The sequence below is a fragment of the Colossoma macropomum genome, unplaced genomic scaffold (genome assembly GCF_904425465.1).
Source record: "Colossoma macropomum unplaced genomic scaffold, Colossoma_macropomum, whole genome shotgun sequence".
Classification (NCBI taxonomy): domain Eukaryota; kingdom Metazoa; phylum Chordata; class Actinopteri; order Characiformes; family Serrasalmidae; genus Colossoma; species Colossoma macropomum.
The window spans coordinates 807,208-827,288 of NW_023495254.1; the positions used below are offsets into that span (position 1 = coordinate 807,208).

General features: G+C 37.6%; 1 protein-coding gene across 1 annotated transcript; it reads left to right on the forward strand.

Annotated features, from left to right (window-relative positions):
• The first annotated feature begins 813 nt into the window (after positions 1–813).
• On the forward strand, positions 814–19,266 carry dlx4a (distal-less homeobox 4a). Its single transcript, XM_036561511.1, has 3 exons — positions 814–1,222; positions 16,518–16,705; positions 18,842–19,266. The coding sequence occupies exons 1-3, from the start codon at positions 979–981 to the stop codon at positions 19,091–19,093; spliced, it is 684 nt and encodes a 227-aa protein (XP_036417404.1). The 5' UTR covers positions 814–978; the 3' UTR covers positions 19,094–19,266.
• The last annotated feature ends 815 nt before the right edge of the window (positions 19,267–20,081 follow it).

Genomic DNA, 20,081 nt, shown 5'->3' on the forward strand with positions numbered 1-20,081 from the left:
TAATAATAATGATAATTGTTATTATTATTATTATTATTATTATTGTTATTCTTATTATTATTATTATTATTATTATTGTTATTCTTATTATTATTATTATTATTATTATTATTATGGGTGCATTTTTGAAGTAAGCTTCTTTAAAACGGACTAGATGTAGCACTTTATTGCTTAGACCCTCTCTCTCTCTCTCTCTCTTTCTCTCTCTCTCAGTAAACAAAAGAATACTTTTATTAACGCTACATGTTTTTTGAAGTTGTGTAGATGACAAATGTAGTGGCTGTTTGTATTTTTAATTAGTTAAATAAATAACTAACTAAATGTATAAATAAATGAATGTCAAAATAATACCCAAATAAATAAACAAATAAATAAACAATTGAATTAATAAAGTCCTTTGAAGCGAGGCTATAGAAGAACTACGTTTGGTTTCCTAAAGAACTTTTCAGTACATGGTTCTTTAAAGTGAGAAGAACAATTTTAAAACTATTTTAAAGTTTAAAAATATGATTAAATATTCATTAAAGATCCTCTACGTCAAAAAAAAAAAATTCTGAATAAACATACAAAAAAAACATCAGACAGACAAAAAGATAGATAGATAGATAGATAGATAGATAGATAGATAGATAGATTTCTGCTTGTGCACGTGAGGGTTCCTTGTTTTTTGTTGCTCTACTTTTCTTTGTTCTCGCTCAAACTGCGTGGGCGTGAATGCGACTCAGTGCGCGTGCGCGCGCTCGGGGCCGGCCAGTGCCCGGACAGTGTGCGCGCTGAAGAGAGTTCAGAAGCACTCGCGCGCGCTCAGAGAGAGTGCGAGCTCGTCCTGAGAGCGCGCGGCGTCCGCGGGAATTTATGGTTCTTTTAATATTATGATAAAAGATTAAACTTTTTTTCTTCTTCTCTAAACCGGAAATGCTTTTTCCTTCTCCTGGCCGCGTCCTTCTCGGCTCGCGCTGATGGACCTCGCGCTGGAGGATGACCATGGCTTCTCTGGCCGACAGTCTGGTGACCTCTGACCCCGCCAAATCCGCCTTCCTGGAGTTCAGTCACGGTCACGGATACCCGGCTCGCGCGCAGCCCTACTCGCACTACCCCGCGCACGCGCTGCACGAGCCCGCGGGCTCCAGCGCGGGCCACTACGGCTACCAGAGCGCGCCGCCCGCTCGAGCATTCCTGCCTCACGGAGGAGGCCTGGGGCATGCGGGCCAGCCACATCCGGGTGAGTGAGGAACATTAATGCACATTAATAATTCATAGAATAATTCAAATAGTAAGAGAAATTCGAATTACGCGTTCATACCACTTTATATCGCTTCACTATCAGCTTTTATTGCTTTAATGTGAACCTGAAAAAACAGCTGATTAGAGTTCAGTTTAATTAGCCTCTTGTTATTATTTGTTTACAATAAATAAATAAATTACATTTTTACAAAAGAGGAAAAAAACAAAATCGAATAAAAAAAAATAGTAGTTAATTCGTTTATATTTGGGAATTTCATTCTCGCGCACGCCGTACAGTAGCGCGCACGAGCTGAACGATGGTTCATCGTGCGTTTTACCAAATTTTGATACAATCCATCCATAAAACAACCAACCAAACAAAAGAAAAACGCGTCACGTGCTGTTTGTTTCATCTGAACCCACAAGCTCTCCAGCTCTCGCGCATCTTAAAGTCTTAAGTCAGATCTGCTGGACCACCGTTTAACCATATCAGATCCAGCTGTGTCCCGCCGCCTCTGCTCCTCAGAGCTGCTGGGAGATTTTTCCTCTCCATCATCTTTCTGTCTTCTGACCAGTTGACCTCAGAAAGAGGACAGAATAAATGACCATTAATCTCCCACAGTCGCACAAACTGCTGCCCTGGCGCTGCAGAGCTCAGGCTGTAGATTATTATTTGATGGCTTTATTCTGAAGCTCGTTTCTGGTCTTCATGAGATGGACTCCAGTTCAACTGACCGGCTGGTTGTTTCAGCTAAAGTGGGACACAGAAAAGTCCATCCAAAAGACAAGAACCATATATATATATATATATATATATATATATATATATATATATATCCAAATATATATATCCAAATATCCATAAATAGAAATCCAAAAGAAAGTAGTTGTTGTATATGTTACAATACAATAAAAGTAGTTGTAGTTATTGTATATGTTAATACACACTGTTATATACACTGTTATGTGCATACTAACACATTCTGTCACTAACTAGACACATCAGTTTATTCAACTGGATAATTCAAATTACACTTAACACAAAATGTGTTGAAATATACTCAGTTATGGATAACACAGAATGTGATAAAAACAGAAAATAATATTACACAAAGTGTTAAAATAACACTTTTTGATTGATATATATATATATATATATATATATATAACAAATTATGAAAGTTGAAAATTGTAGTTTATATGTTAGTATGTATATATTAATATGTAATTGGTACACTGTAAAAAGTGGCTCGTCAGATATACTTAAAAAAATACTGTGTGTGGTAACAAGCAACTGAACTTGTTTTATTCAACCTAAATAGATACTTTGAATGAACGATTCTTTCAATCTAGTTCATTTACTTGTTACCCCATGAAGTCACTTTTAGACCTGACGAGCCCCTTTTTACAGTGTACATATATATATAACCCAATATACCTATATATATATATATATATGTATATGTATATAAAAAATACACCCACAACTCACGTGCTGTCACTTCCATTTCACTTCATTCTATTTACGAGCACGAGCTTCTTTAAGTCTTTAAGTTCTCAGTCAGATCCTCCACTGATCTGCTGCTTTCCCCCCTTAGTTTACAGTATATTTACTGCAAAACCAACAATAAACAAAAATAAGCCTCCTATTAACTTCAGCATTGTGGCTTTATGTGTTTCCTAATTAACCCTAATTCATGACCAACAGCTACATTTAGTATAATAAGCAGAAATGAAACAGAACTCAGAAGTAAACTGCTGAAACTCTGTGTAGTTACAAAAGTTTGAACAGCTCTGATCAGATGACGTTTTATTGATTTTGAGTGCAAATAAGTTCATCTCTACAGAGAAGTTAAATATGGCACCTTTCTGCAAATCTTACTGCACAGTTTCTATTTATTTGTTTAACGTATAGGAAAAAATAAAACATACAGTATGAATGTTTTGCACAGGCCACATTTTGTGTTTTTCCCCCAGTATGTTCCATTCAGCACATACACAGTCAGTGTGCATTGAAATGTGTAGGAGTGTGTCCTCTGTAGAGGGTGTGTTAACTTATTAACACTTAGAAAATCAACGAAACACGTCATTTGTCCAGGGGTGTTCAAACTTACGCACACAATATAGATATATTTGTTATTACATACAAAGTTTATACTTTCATTCTGCCACGTTGTGCAGATACAGTATTGACTTCACAAGACATCTTTCAGATGGAGCTCGATGGAGTAGAAACGTTTCTCTTGTAACAACAGAAGAACCCTTTTTGGTGCTATATAGAACCATTTTTTACATAGAACCATGTACAACACATTATGCATCAATCTAAAGAATCATTTCGACATGCAAAGAAACATTTAAGCACGGAATGGTTCTATACAGAACTGATGGTTCTAAATAGAACCGTCCCTTTTACTAAAGAACCCCTTAAGAACCATCTTTTCCAGAGTGTAGTTCTATAACACATTTCCGTCCAGTAAACTCAGAGCGCTCTGTCAGCGGAGCACAGTGCAGGTATCGGTCTGTAACAGGTCGTTTTTTGCTGAGGGCTGACCATTAAACTCCACTGAGCTGGACTGGACAGGTCTATTCAGTGTGAGATTATTAGATGAAGTCCTGGTCATTCGCAACATCAGTAACATATTATTATTATTATTATTATTATTATTATTATTATTATTATTATTATATTTTATGAGACATTTCTGTTTCAGAGAACACAGTATGTACCGTTTGGATTATAGTGAAGACGAAGCTCGTTCAGATCAAAAAAGATAAACAAAATATTGTTTGTTTGTTTCAAATCAGCTGTTTTTGCTTTAATAAAGAAAATAAATAAATGAGTTGAAAGAAGCGCTTTAGACATTTTACATGGCTTAATTTAAGATGATATACTCCGTTATTATTATTATTATTATTATTATTACTGTTGTTGCTGTTATCTACGCTTATATGCTGAGATACACCCTTAAAAATGTTATTTAAGGGTTATTCTCTAAAACGTATTATTTATTTTCTTTTATTATTTTTTTTTTATTTATTATCACCATCATCATCAACAGTATCTACATTTTTTATGCTGAAATACATCCTTAAAATTGTTCTTCAAAGGTTCTTTAGCAAAGTCAAAGTTGTTTATTATTATTATTATTATTATTATTATAATACAGTGTGTCCATTTCTATGCTGAAATATACCCTTTAAAATCTGGTTCTCTAAGGCCTTTAGCATATAGAGAACCGTTGGAACACATAAACGGTTCTTTGTGTGATTAAATGGTTCTTCTCAGTGATGGAGAACATAAAGAAACTTTAAAAAGGTTTCCATAAAGCACCAAGAAAGGGTTCTGCTAGCGCCTCGAGGCTTTTTTGAGGAGAGTTGTTATTTATTTTTCCGTTTGCTTAAAGAGAATCCCCCCCTCACCCCCACCCCCCACCCCACCTTACAGTTCCATGTAAATACATCATCAAAGCCCATAAACCAAGGCTAATAACAGATGAGTCGCGCGCTCAGGACACTGAGGCAGGACTGAGGATCAAGAACGCCGCCATCGTTACCGCGAGCTTTTTAAGAACCGATGACGTCACAGCAATGAAAAGCATCGTTTTTTATGTGTGGAGCGGGTAAACAGCTCAGCCCGGAGAAGCCGGGGTCAGACTGTATCAGCACGGCGCTTCCCGAAAGCGTCGCTGACCGACCACAGCGGTGACCGTGGAGAGAGAGTGTTCAGAACGGTAGTCTCTCTATCATTGGTGGTTGTTCAGCGACGCTTTCGGGAAGCGCAGCCAGTTTAGCAGCTGATGCTGTTGTTGTTGTTGTTGTTGTTGTTTGTATTATAGGCTACTTAAAGGGGAACAAAAATTCTGCATAATTAAATGATTAAGATGTAAACAAAGTCAGAGTGGTTTGATGCGAAACGCTCTATTAAAGAGAAACTTACAGTCAGAATCGTTCACAGTGGTGGTGATAGGAACCAGACGTCCACCTCTAAAAGCTCCCTCACAGAAAGTTATTGGTGACACTGTATTTAGATGGTCCGCTATAGATGATCTACAGATACTTAAATTATCAACAAACCTTCTATTGATAGTTGATTATCAACAACATTAAGGTTAGGATTAGGTTTAGGAACAGGTTTAATAGAATCTTTCACACAACTTCAAGTTCAGCACTTAATAGATGTTTAGTTGAACGTTAGATAAAGACAGACTGAGCATCTATAAAGCATCTACAGTGGACCATCCAAATATAGTGTAACAAAGTTATTACATAAAATGGTTATGAATACACTGCCTGGTGACTGACACATTGCTTTATGATAAAGTTTTGGCTAAACATGTATTTTAATCCGTTTATTCTATTCCATTCGTGGCGGAGGGGTACATTCAGGGTGTTGTAAGGCAAAATAGTCCCCAAAGAAAACGTATTATTTTCAGATTTATGACTATTTTACCATCGTCAACATTACATATATAATCTCAGAAGACACGTGTGGGTTCACTGATAGTAAATAAAATAGCTATAGTTGTGTTGTTGTCATGGCGACCCCTGGTTCCTATCACCAGCACTGTAAAGAAATCTGAGTCTCTACAATCAACCAAACCAATCTGAATGGCTGTTTACATCTAAACGACGGGATTATTACAATTTTAAAAAAATCGGTGGACTTCCCCTTTAATCGTACTTGTTTATTTCAGTGTGAGCACTGATCAGTTCCAGTTTAGTACCTGGATTAAGCCTAGATTTAGACTACAGTGTCAGAGGAGATTAGTCCAGGTTTAGGCTTAATCTGGAGCATTAAACTCAGCGATGACAGTGACCGAGTCTGATGGCGAGTCAGCGGTTCACTGAGTGGATGAATAAAGCTGACGTACAGCGCCTGTTTTGATTCCGTTTGTGGACCATTTCCTTAATATGACAGTTTCCTGGATATAAAGATCATTTTCATAATAGAAATAAATGTATGCGCAAAATTAACGCAAGAGCAAAACAAACTGATAAGAAAAAAAGAAAGCCCAGTAAAATGACCTTATGTAATAATAATAATAATAATAATAATAATAATAATAATAATAATAATAGAGTGTGTTCTCAGCTGTAGTCACGCTGTACTGATTGCTCGTCCTCCTGCTGGGCTATTTGAACACCTCTATGGTGATCATTAGTGTTCAGGGGGTGTTGCTGTTTCTAATCGCTTCAATTTGAAAGGAAAACAAAAAAGATTTAAAAAGACCAATTAATAATAAAAAAACCTCAGACATGAAACAAAAATAACACATATTTATTTTCTCCAGAAAAGCTTCTACTGCGCTGTTCATACGGCTCGATATTATTATCATAACGCAAATAATGACAACAGCAACAACAACGACAACAACACTGATACTAACACTAATACTAATACTGATACTAATACTAATACTAAAACTAGGACTAACTGGATTTACATTTAGTAATGGAGGGAATTGCAAGATAATAATGCATGGAAAGCTTCTTCAGAAACAGTGAAAGAAAGAAAGAAAGAAAGAAAGAAAGAAAGAAAGAAAGAAAGAAAGAAAGAAAACTGAATGAAAGAACGATAAAAAGAAAAGGAGAAAAAGAGAGCGAGAAAGAAATGATAGGAAAAAGAAACAAACAAAGAAAGAAAAAACATCATAAGAAAGAGAAACATTAATGAATGAACGAAAAAGAAAAAGAGATAGTAAGGATAGGAAAAAGAAAGAAAGCAAGAAAGAAAAAAAGAAAGAAAAAAGGGAAATTAATGAAAGAAAGAAAAAGAAAGAGAGAGAGAGAGCGAAACGATAGTAAATAGAAAGAAAGAAAGAAAGAAAGAAAGAAAGAAAGAAAGAAAAAAAAATGAAAGAATGAAAAAGAAAAAAAGAGAGAGAGCGAAACGATAGTAAATAGAAAGAAAGAAAGAAAGAAAGGAAAAAATAATGAAAGAATGAAAAAGAAAGAGAAAGAGAGAGCGAAACGATAGTAAATAGAAAGAAAGAAAGACAGAAAAAAAGAAAAAAAATTAACGAAAGAATGAAAAAGAAAGAAAGAGAGAGAGAGCGAAACGATAGTAAATAGAAAGACAGAAAGACAGAAAGAAAGAAAGAAAGAAAGAAAGAAAGAAAGAAAGAAGAGAGGAAGAAAGGAAAATTACTGAAAGAAAGAGAAAAACAAAGAATAGAGAAAAGAAATGGAAAAAAAAGAAATTGTTATATTGTTACAGACATCAACACTAACAGTAGTAATGATGAAATGCGGTTCTGGGTTGCTGTCCTGGTTGTCTCTGTAAGCCGCTGTTCAGGGTCTCTGTCTGTCCGACTGCAGCTGAAGGTGGTCAGTGTCTCTTCAGCGCAGCGCGCGGTCAATAAATATCTCCATATTACAGTCCAGAGATCAGATCAGTTTAATACACGGACAGAGCGCCGCTGTAAAACAGCAGTGACGACATTAGTGTTTGTAGTTATTGTAGTTTTGTCCTCGTTCTTCTTCTTCGTGAACACTGCGCTGTATGGAAACACAGCCGGGACGGTGGGACATCAGGAAAACCCACCCAGCAGCACATAAAACTCCGACAACTTAAAGAATCAGACAGTCTCAGTGTGAGAAAAAAGAATGTAGCAACAAACAGAAACAGTCCGAGCTTTTAACGTGAAGCGAATCACAAATACAAACATCCAGCGGGTCAGTCAAACGCCAGGAGGGTTTATTTTATTTTGGCATTTGCTTGTATTGGAGAACATTAATAATAATAATAATAATAATAATAGTAATAAAAAAACTGGGATTTTTTTTACGTATTTTTTCATGTTTATTTTTATCAGCCTAAACATCACAGTTCATCATAAACTATTTCGTTTTTCCATTTAGTGAATTAAACATTGCTTTATAAATATAAAAGTCGCGTTACAAACAAATTTTTGTTATTTTTGTCTAGTATTAATAAATGGTGTGAATTATATATATATATATATATATATATATATATATAGATAGATAGATAGATAGATGCGTGATTTAGACCTGCTTGTTGGCAATTTACGTTTTCAAAATGTGTGCTTTTACCTTTACTTTACTGTAAAATAACTTTTACTTTCACGTCAAAGTGAAAAAAAAAATATTCACTGTAAAAAAAAATAGTCAGTGTAAGAAATGATTTAGAGTAAAAAATGATTCAGTCTAAAAATTATTTAGTGTAAAAATGATTCAGTCTAAAAATTATTTAGTGTAAAAATGATTCAGTCTAAAAATTATTTAGTGTAAAAATGATTCACTGTAAAAAATGATTCAGTCTTAGAAAAATGATACAGTGTCAAAAATTGATTCAGTGTAATAATTTAGTGTAAAATGGTTTGGTGTAAAACAATAATTCAGTGTCAGAAAAGTCAGTACACCGCACTCTTTAAATAAATGGCTCTTAAAGCTTTCTTTAGTAAAGGCAACGGTTCTATATGGTTCTATAAAGAACAATGATCCATTGATCTGAAGAACATTTCACCATGCAAAGAACCAATTAATATAGGTTTCCTTTGATGTAGTGTGAACACTGTGAAGCACACATACACACACACACTACTCGCAGACACACTCAACTACTCACACACACACACACTACTCGCAGACACACTCAACTACTCACACACACTCACACTACTCGCACACACACACACTACTCGCACACACACTACTCGCACGTGCACACACTACTCGCACACACACACTACTCGCAGACACACTCACTACTCGCACACACACACACTACTCGCAGACACACTCAACTACTCACACACACTCACACTACTCGCACACACACACACTACTCGCACACACACTACTCGCACGCGCACACACTACTCGCACACACACACTACTCGCAGACACACTCACTACTCGCACACACACACACTACTCGCACACACACACTACTCGCAGACACACACACACTACTCTCACACACACACTACTCGCACACACACTACTCACAGACACACACAAACTAATCACACACACTCACACTACTCGCACACACACACTACTCGCACACACACACACTACTCGCACATGCACACACTACTCACACAAACACACTACACACTACTCGCACACACACTACTCGCAGACACACACTACTCGCACACACACACACTACTCGCAGACACACTACTCGCACACACACACACTACTAGCACATACACACACTACTCGCACATACACACACTACTCGCACATACACACACTACTCGCACACACACACACTACTAGCACATACACACACTACTTGCACACACACACACACTACTCGCACACACACCCACTACTTGCACATACTACTCGCACACACACACACACACTACTCGCACACACACACACACACTACTCACACACACACACACACAGTACTCGCACATACTCACACACTACTTGAGCACAGCTATGAAACACTTGTACGTGTGTGTGAGTGACTCAGGCTGCAGTCTGGTCCTGCTGGTGTGTGCAGGACAGTTTTCAGTGCACCCAGAAGGCATTTGACTGTAAGAGGAAGGCAGAGTCTTACAAAATAAGAGCTCAGCAGCACAAAGCAAAGGGGTTTCTGGAAAAACTCCTTTCAATCTCTCTTAATGATGAACAAAGAATATGATCCCTTTAAGTCATATCCCTTTAAATCTCTTCTCTCTATCTCTTTACTCTCTCTCTTCTCTCTTTATCTCTATCTCTTTACTCTCTCTTTTCTCTCTTTATCTCTATCTCTTTTCTCTTTCTCTTTATCTCTATCTCTTTTCTCTTTCTCTTTATCTCTATCTCTTTTCTCTCTATCTCTTTACTCTCTCTCTTCTCTCTTTATCTCTGTCTCTTTTCTCTTTCTCTTTATCTCTATCTCTTTTCTCTCTATCCTTTTACTCTCTCATTTCTCTCTTTATCTCTATCTCTTTTCTCTTTCTCTTTATCTCTTTTCTCTTTATATCTTTTCTCTCTGTATATCTCTATCTCTTCTCTCTCTCTCCTCCTTCTTTTCTGTCCCCTTTCTCTCTGTCTCTTTTCTCGCTCTTCTTTCTTTTCTTTCTCTCTTTTCTCTCTCTTCTTTTTTCTCTTTTCTCTCCCTATCTCTCTCCTCCCTCTTTTCTGTCTCTTTTCTCTCTTGCTATCTCTCTCTCTCTCTCTCTCTCTCTCCTCATTACATGTGAATATCTTTATTTTCCTTTTTTATTAAATGACTAAATCTCCACTGTAGGACTTTCTCGTGACACTACATGCTCACACTCGTCAGCAAATCGTCATGATGTGGACGTAAGCAAATTTACCAATGGTGTGACAGCAAACGCTCCGCACTCACTCTCTCCTCACGCTGCTCCTCTTAAAGCAGAACCTTACATGTTTTTCAATATTCCTACAGAATTCAAGTGTAAATATGTGTCTAACGTTGTTCAGAGTGGTTTGGTGTGAATGCTTCGCTCTACAGAAACATAATAATCGTTCACAGTGGTGCTGACAGGAACCAGACGTCTGAGACACTGTGAGACAATGTGTTATGACAGCTTTGGGCCTTAACCAGATTTTTACAATTTTATTTACGGTGGAGAGGTACGTGCAGGGCGTTGTGGACCCTGCACTGGTGGTTTTGGATAGTAAATAAAATGGCTGTATTTGTGTTGTAGACATTGTGACCCCTGGTTCCTATCAGCACCACTGTAAATAAATCTGAGTCTGGCACTCCCCCAGATTTACAAATGTAAGAAAATGTAGAAAATCTTCTGCTCAGACAGCAAAAGCCAGCTAACATCTATGAAGAACATTGGAACATCAACTCCTCAATTAGCAAGGCAGCAGTACGAAATATTGAAACTGACATGTAGTAAATTTCACACAGTCACTTTCTATGAACACCGTGTCTATAACAATGCACGTTTATAACACGTTATAATGCCTTAATAAGGAACTATACACATGGCAATAAAGATTTATAAAATGCTACACTTTATGGCCATGTTTATTATGCATTATGAACTGTTAACATAATGCTTTATAAGAAGTGTTTATGAGATGTTATTTTGTCCATATACATAGTGCAAAAAAGATTTAATGTAAAAAAAGATTCAGTATTAAAAAATGATAATGTAAAAATGATTCAGAATTAAAAAACGTTTTAGCTTTAAAAATGAGTCAATGTAAAAAATGTTTGAGTGTATGAAAAATGATTCAGTGTAAAAATGATTCATTGTAAAATAATAATTCAGTGTTAGAAAAAAGATTCAGTGTAAAAAAGATTCATTGCAACACAATAATTCATTGTTAGAAAGATGATTCACTGTAAAACAATAATTCAGTGTTTGAAAAATGATTCAGTGAAAAACAATAATTCAGAGTTAGGAAAATGATTCAGTGTTAGAAAAATGATTCAGTGTAAAAAATGATTCAGTGTAAAAAATGATTCATTGTAACAAATGATTCATTGTAAAACAATAATTCACTCTTAGAAAAACGATTCAGTAAGGAGGACTTCCTATGAGTAGGAAATGACAATGTAATGTGCTTTTACTCTCTGTTGTTATTCCTTTACACCCACGCAATGGCATTAAAAACAGACACGGCTGAGCTGCATTAGGAATAAGAGGGAGACAAACAGACCCCAGTTCAGTCCTGCAGTGCTTAAGCTACAGTTGTGTCAGCATCAATATGGGGCCCAATGATGATCCCACAGATCCCCCTGACTGGCTGCTAGTGTCTTGCATTCTGATTGGCTAGATGAATCCTGCTCGCTGATTGACTACTACTATCCTGTTCCCTGATTGGCTGCCAGTAACCCACTCTCTAAATGGTTAGCTGAATCCTGCTCTCTAATTGGCTGCCACTATCCTGCTCTTTAATTGGCTGCTGGTATCCTGTTCTCTGATTGGCTGCAGGCATCCTGCTTTCTGACTGGCTGCCTGTATCATGCATTCTGTTTGCCCAGCTTAATCATGCAATCTGATCGGCCAGCTGAATCTTGTTCTCTGATTGGCTGCCAATATAATGCTCTCTGATTTTCTAGCCCAATCCTGCTCTGATTGGCTGCCAGTATTCTGCTCTCTGCATGGACAGTTTGCAGTTTGTGTATAAAATGTTTGAATGTGAAGCAATATTTTAGGATGTAACACATCTTTTTGCAAAGTAAACATGTTTTAAGTTACTAAACCAAGAATTAAATGGATGTAGCCCAACCTCAGTGCTGTAGCCTAGACTGCCATACATATTTTAAGTAATATTACGTTTTTAATGAGTTTAATTAAACCTTAATTTTCACACTTGTTCATGATACAGAACGTTGCAGCATGTTAAGCTACTATTCATGGGCATTTTGGAAGTTTATGATAGCTATAGTTCTTTATAGTTTACAGTACAGTATATTTACAGTACAGTTTAAAAATTGTACTATGTTCGTTCAGCAGTGACTTGCATCCCTGTTCGGGAACGCACCCCAGAGTGGTTTGATGTGAAATGTTCCGTTCTAGAGAAACCTATCAGAACCACACAGTAGTGGTGACAGGAACCAGATGACTGAAGTGTTTAGCCTCTTAAAGCTACATCTTAGAAAGTTATTATACAAAATGGTTATGTATATAATGGTTATGTATGGTTATGCCACCTGATGCCTGAGGCATTGTTTTACGATTGTTTTAAGATCACGTTTTGGTCAAAAATATATTTTCGAAATTCCTTCATAGCAGAGAGTATCTGCAGGGCGTTGTAAGGCAAAATGGTCCCAACAGTAAACTTTTTTTTCCAAATTATTTTACATTACATATAAAAACTCAGAAGATTGCTATATCCTATACCTGTGTTGTAGACATGGTGTTTCCTGGTTCCTATCAGCACCACTGTAAAGAACTCTGAATCTGCACATTTCTCTGCAATGAACCATTCCACATCATACCACTTTGAATGACTGTTTGCATCTCAAAGAGTGAATTATTTAGGAAAAAAACATAAAAATCTTCTTTAAAGAAAGCTGTTGGCCTTGTTTTTCTAAAAACGCAAATAGTATTTTTTACTGAAATATGGCTTTGTATCTCTGAAAGTGTAGTGCTTCCTCTTTGGATCGTAAACTCAATTCAATTCAATTCAACTTTTGTCACTATACCTATACAGTGGTACTACACTGGGCTACTTCTCTGGTGCATGAACATTAAGACGAGTCCACATGTACTAGTTGGATAACAGACAGTATGTATACACAAACATATAAAAACCAATAACTAGACAATATATACAGAATAAACTAGAGGCACAGAAGTGTTCTGGTGCATAGACAGTGTGTACACGTATGTGCAACCATATGGCGGCAATCTTTAGAAATAGATCTAGTGTGTAACTTATACTTAAGTGTTCTGTAAACAATGTCATAAATGTTTGTTCAAGTGTTCATTCCAAGTAAACAATACGTGAGTCAACAGTAACACGGAGAGAGTTTGGAGTTGGGTGATCTGCTGGGTGATTTGGGTGTGACCAGTTTTACAGCTACCCAGGTCACAAAAACAACCCCTAAAACACTTGTGGCCTGACCCAGAATAGAACCCATGCCATGGCAGTGAGGCCACCAAATGCTAACCACTACACCACCAAGGTGGAAACAGTCAAGAACAGAGCTCCCCCTTGTGGATGTTTGCACACTCATGCAACCAACTTCCAATAATATTCTTTAAGCCCTAATAAGCAAAAGCAGATCAAATCTGTACCTTATTATTTAAAAAGTCCATCAATATTTACAACTGCTTTGAATGAATATTAAAACTATTAATATTCTTATACATTTCTAATGAAACATACACAAATTGTTCTTTGGCCCAGCCCAGATATTAGAATACACTATTATACTATATACCAGAGAAGGGCAGATTTTTACCTGCCGGTAAAAAGTAACTGGCCCAATTTCAGCACCCAGACTTGGCCCAGTCCATTTTGAGTGACTGCACGGGTCTGGCCTGAGTCACTCGGCCCAACTCTGGAGTCCATTCTAAATTGTTCAGCATAATCTTTTAATATTTCAATGACTCTGGGCCCAGACTGGTTCAAGTCCAGCAATATTAAATATTGTAGTTCAAAATATTCTGCATGTTAATTTTAGAGAAGTAGTTCTGCAGCATTTATTCACTAGATTATTTCATAGGCACTCTTATTGTGAAGGCAGGGCCAGCTCACCAGCTGTGTTCTGTTAAATTAGGAAGAACAAGTGAGGCTAACACTGATGGCAGAGGAAGCAAGACAAAGTAAGGCTTGGAGCACACTGTCCGTTAAAACTCTCTTAGTGTACGGCGTGGCTGTGGCCAACTACAGCCCTTTAATAAAGCACAATGACTTGTGCATCAGCTGTGCCTTCTTCAATAGCAGTAAATGCTACAGTACTTTAACAGTGCTTTTTTATGTAAGCCAAAAATAACCATAATCATTACTTATTTTATCATTATGATCCATTATATTTCATACTCTAATTACAAATACATTATAAGTACATTAAAACATTTTATTTGATCATTATTTTCCTTCACTTCCAATTACTATTTTGCATATATCTAAACCTCAATTTATCAGTTACATGCAGCTCAAGCAAAAACATAGCATTTGTTCAGATTCTCAATCATTTAAGGCGAACAGAACAAAATTACTCAGAGCATCATAACCAACTTACTCCTCTTAGTGGAGATCAGGCCTCCGCAATCCCAGTGTAGACAGAACAACACGGGTTAATGCAGCAGAGCATTCTATCATCTGCCACAGTTTAAAGAAAATAATGTGCATTATCATATATTAAGCCACTGTGTACATGTACTGCTGTATCACGACTTGTAAAGTGAACAGTTTTTGAAGAGCAACTATGTGCACCATGAATTTCAATGACTACACCAGAAATCAGTTTGAAACAATTGCCTTAATTGTCTAAATAGAAATAAAACACAACTTGCCCACATCACAGACAAAACAGGCAGAATAGCAAGGACACATAAATAAACAGTTGCAATGATGCTTAAAAAACAATTACAAAGTAAATTAAAAACTGGTGTGTGCAGTACAGCATTGTGCTGGATTATACGTATACACTCACTGGCCACTTTAGAACAGCTACCTTGTATCTACACTCATTGGTTAGTTTCTGCTCTTCTGCCACGCCAACACCACTCATTCAACGTCTCTTGCTCATATTTGAGGCTTTATGCTCGAAATTCTTTGTGGATGTAACGTAGGAAGCGGGATGCAAGTGCGAGCTGCTTTTATTTAGATTAGACTTGGCTTGAGCCCAGAAACTCAGCAGCAAAGGTTTGTAGCACAGATAAATCCATGACGAGACAAAACAAAGTAAAACAGAACTAAACCAGAAACAAAACCTACAACCAGAGAAACAAAACCTACAATCCAAGAAACAGGCAACAGCAGGTGTATAGACAATGCAAGACGAAGGAACTGAGCAAACACCTGAGACTAATAAGAGGGCGGGGCTACAGACTATATGCAGGTGGAGCAGGTGACAAGGGGGCAGGACCAGGGAGGAGACCGACCAAAACAACAACAAAGGCACATGTTACAAGAGTATAAAATGAACAAATTATGATATTTGGTTTAAGTAATTGGCTGATTGAAAAGCTGCTGTTGCGCCAAATGAACCATTACTCACCAAATGCCAATGTGGTTTGAAGCCTGCAGAAGTTTCCAGAAGCCGTTCTAAGTGCACAGTTCCCGCCTCCACAGTGGAACATGACGGCTCAGATCTGTAAAAGCTCACTCACCCCACCTCAGGACAGGTGAAGGTGGCCCACCTTAGTGTGATTGGTTAGCAGAATCCTGCTCTCTGGTTGGCTGCCAGTATCATGCTCTTTGATTGACTAGCTGAATCCTGCTCCAGTATCTAGATACTGGCAACCCATCAAAGAGCAGGATTCAGCTAGCCAATTAGAGAGGAGGCTACAGCTAGCGATCTCCCTATCACCCCATGGAGCAACAAGTCCTGGTGGTGATGTGGAATCCAAGTCCAGCTCTTCCCATTGATCCTGTATTTGTCCAGCACGTGCCATTGTCTTGTGGCCCAGCAGTCCTCCCAATAGCCAGTCCATCTCTATATGTAGATGAAATATATGTAATGTATTTTTTAAATATATGGAAATATAGTTGCTTTGCATGTGAGAAATGAGAAAAAACAAAGATTCTCTGAGAATTGCGCTCGTCTACTAATATTGTTGGTTAACAACAGTGATATATCTGTGGATTCAGTGTATTTATAATCATTGTTAGCCCCCTTTTTGTCCAGTCTAACCCACCCCCTCCTGTACTTTTAGACAAATCAGCAGTGATTGAAAACGGAGAGATCAGGCTGAATGGAAAAGGGAAGAAGATACGGAAGCCCCGGACCATTTACTCCAGCTTCCAGCTTCAGGCCCTGAACCAGCGCTTCCAGCAGACTCAGTACCTCGCCCTGCCTGAGAGAGCTGACCTGGCAGCAAAACTGGGCCTAACACAGACACAGGTACTGCCCTTACAGCACACTCTCTGGAAGCCCCTGTGTGAAAAACAAACAAACTGCAACAGCACATTCAGAAGCGCAACAGCACATTCAGAAGCGCAACAGCACATTCAGAAGCGCAACAGCACATTCAGAAAAGCAACAATACATTCAGAAACGCAACAATACATTCAGAAGTGCAACAGCACATTAAAAAGCACAACAGCATAATTCAGAATTACAACAGCACATTCAGAAAAGCAACAATACATTCAGAACTGCAGCAGCACATTCAGAAGTGCAACAGCACATTCAGAACCGCAACAGCACTTTCACAACAATATCACATTTATAAACACAACAGCACATTCAGAATTGCAATAGCCTATTCAGAAAAGCAACAGCACATTCAGAACTGCAACAGCGCAGTCAGAACTGCAACATCACAGTCAGAAGTGCAACAGCACATTCAGAAGCGCAACAGCACAGTCAGAACTGCAACAGCGCAGTCAGAAGTGCAACAGCGCAGTCAGAAGTGCAACAGCACATTCAGAACTGCAACAGCACAGTCAGAAGTGCAACAGCACATTCAGAAGTGCAACAGCACATTCAGAAGTGCAACAGCACAGTCAGAAGTGCAACAGCACATTCAGAAGTGCAACAGCACAGTCAGAACTGCAACAGCACAGTCAGAACTGCAACACCACATTCACAAATGCAACAGCATATTCAGAAAAAAAATCCTTCAGAAAGGCAACAATACAGTCAGAAACACAAGAAAATCTGTGGCTGCTTCTGAATTTGCTTTCACTTTTTTGTTCATTAAAATTTAGAATGCAAAGCTAATTTTAGGTATTTTTTCATATTTCTGTCAATTCCAAAGTTTTTGCAATTTACAAAGTTTTAAATTATGCAATTTAGAGCTAAATGCAAAGCAAAATTGAGCACAGTTTTGCAATTCTGCATGGTTGCAGCAGTTAAATTTGCAAGATTTTTTTTTTCATGGTAAATCTATAATGTGCCCAGACAGACTCCAGATGAGTCACCAGTTGTGACACTGAGCTGTGAGTGACATCCAGATAGATTTAGCCAAAATGTTTTCAGCTTCAAGAAATAAGAACAGCACCACTCAACTCCAGATTATTAGAATGGTATTTGTACTGTATTACATTTGCGATGTTTCAGTCATTACTTTGCAACAAAGTGCGAAATACAGGGGTCCTGGGGGGTCCAGGATCCTCTGATTAACCTTTTGTACCACCAGAATGTCTCAAAATCAAAATTCTGTGGGGTTGGATCCCTGAAAATAAACATATTGTGACGTGATGCTGTCCTTTAGGGAAAAATAGAAATTCATATACAATTTCAGGAAAAGGTCACTGTATGGCCTGCTTCAACCACAAACAGCAACCTTCTGTCTTTAATGTTCTTAAATGACTTAGAGATGCAGCACTGGTCTGCCTCAGGGTGGCGCTGTAGCAAATGTAGGTTTCATTCAGTTGGTCTTTCATAACCAAGTACCTCTCACTATGCTTGGGATGCCTCTGAAAAACCTTCTAATATGCCACAGCAAATTTGTAAATCTGAAAACTTGCCCAATTTCACAAGAGATTGGTGGAAAGAGTGAATTGTTAGTCATTTCTCAAACCAAAGACACTAAGGAGATGTGTAAGATCTCAGTTAATGTGAAGAATTGCGCATTAGAAAACCAGAAAAGAGCATTTCCAAACGAAAAATTGCCGAACCAAACATTTGGTTTCCACTGTAGCTAGCGTCAGCATTGCTGTTGCGAGTAAGTTAGCAGCTAGTCAATGCTGGAATAGCCAGCCAACATGGGACCCCCCTGAATACCAGGGAGTATTTTGCACGCTGCTTCGACAAATGTTCAATTGTCATTCATTGAAAATGTTCTTTGGGGAACCAAAAATGATTCTTCAATAGTATCACTCTACAGCAGGGGTGTCAGACTGACTTCCTTCCAGGCCACAGCTCCACAGAGTTTAAAATTTCAGCTAATTAGCAAGGCACTCTCAAGTTGAATTAAGAGCATTAGAATCTGCAGAGCTGTGGCCTGGAAGGACCCCTGGTTGCCACTTCTGTTCTAAAGAGTGAATTCTTCACATGACGCTACTCTGCTGACCTCTGACTCTTTCCTCGCAGGTAAAGATATGGTTCCAGAACAAACGATCCAAATACAAAAAGATAATGAAACATGGCTCGGGTGGGCCAGAAGGAGAACATCTTCAGACAGCTGCAGCTTCAGGAACTCAATGTTCTCCGGCGATGCCTCCATTATGGGATGTTTCCATGTCAAACAACGGCGCCCCCATCCACACTGGAGGATATATGAACTCCTTTGGGCACTGGTACCCAAGTCACCATCAGGACTCTGTTTGGCCGGAACTCAAATGATTTTCGTGGGATGAGTGAAATTCATTTCATTCTGATTCTCACAGCACCAATCAACATATTTACCACTCTGAGAGCCTCTGAAAACATCAACCAAACATAGAGGTCTCCCCTCACGCCTTCTCTTTATCATGAAGACTGACGAGTCTCAACTTTCCTTTTTTTCCTATCTGAGCTTTGGGATTATTCAGAAGACTGAAATGGTGCGATGTTCTCCTGAATATGGAATTTCTTAAATGCATGTCATTTTGAATAAAATACTGATTCTTTTTAGAGTGATGTGCTCATAGTTATTTATGTTTATGGGTATTGTTTTTTCCATTTATGTTTATTAGGGTATAATCTCTTGGACTGATTCTTTTAAAGGAATTTCAGCATCTCTGTCTGAATCAAGAATTAAAACCGATGATTATGAAGCAAATATTTAACAACATTCTCAGAAAGGATGTGTAAAACAACACCCCTTTTGTGTTGTTTTTTTGCACATTTTGTCATATCAACAACACATATATAAAAAAACAAAAACAAAATGACACGTCTTCTGATTTTTATGTAAAATGTTGATAATTGAAAAATAGTGTTAAATCTGAAAAAAGTTCTTTAGGGACTAGATTGCCTTGTACGTACATCTTTGCTTTAAATGGATTAAAAATATATACATTTTAGGCCAAAACCTTCTCAAAACTTCCATAAAACATCATCTCAGGCATCAGACAACACATTTATAGTATAAGCTATTGTGTAATAACTTTCAGTGGGGGAGCTTTTGGAGGCATTCACAAAATTCACGGATTCACGAAAGCTTTCTTAAGAAAAAACTTGCAAAGGTTCTTAAGACAAATACTAAGAAGTTCATCAGAATGTTCTTAAATGCAACTCTTGAAAAAAACCTAACCCTCTACTGCACACATTATGAGAGCAATTAGAAAAAATTCAATTCACTTTTTTGCATAAAATGATCCTTGATTTATTTTTTTGGACCTGATTATTA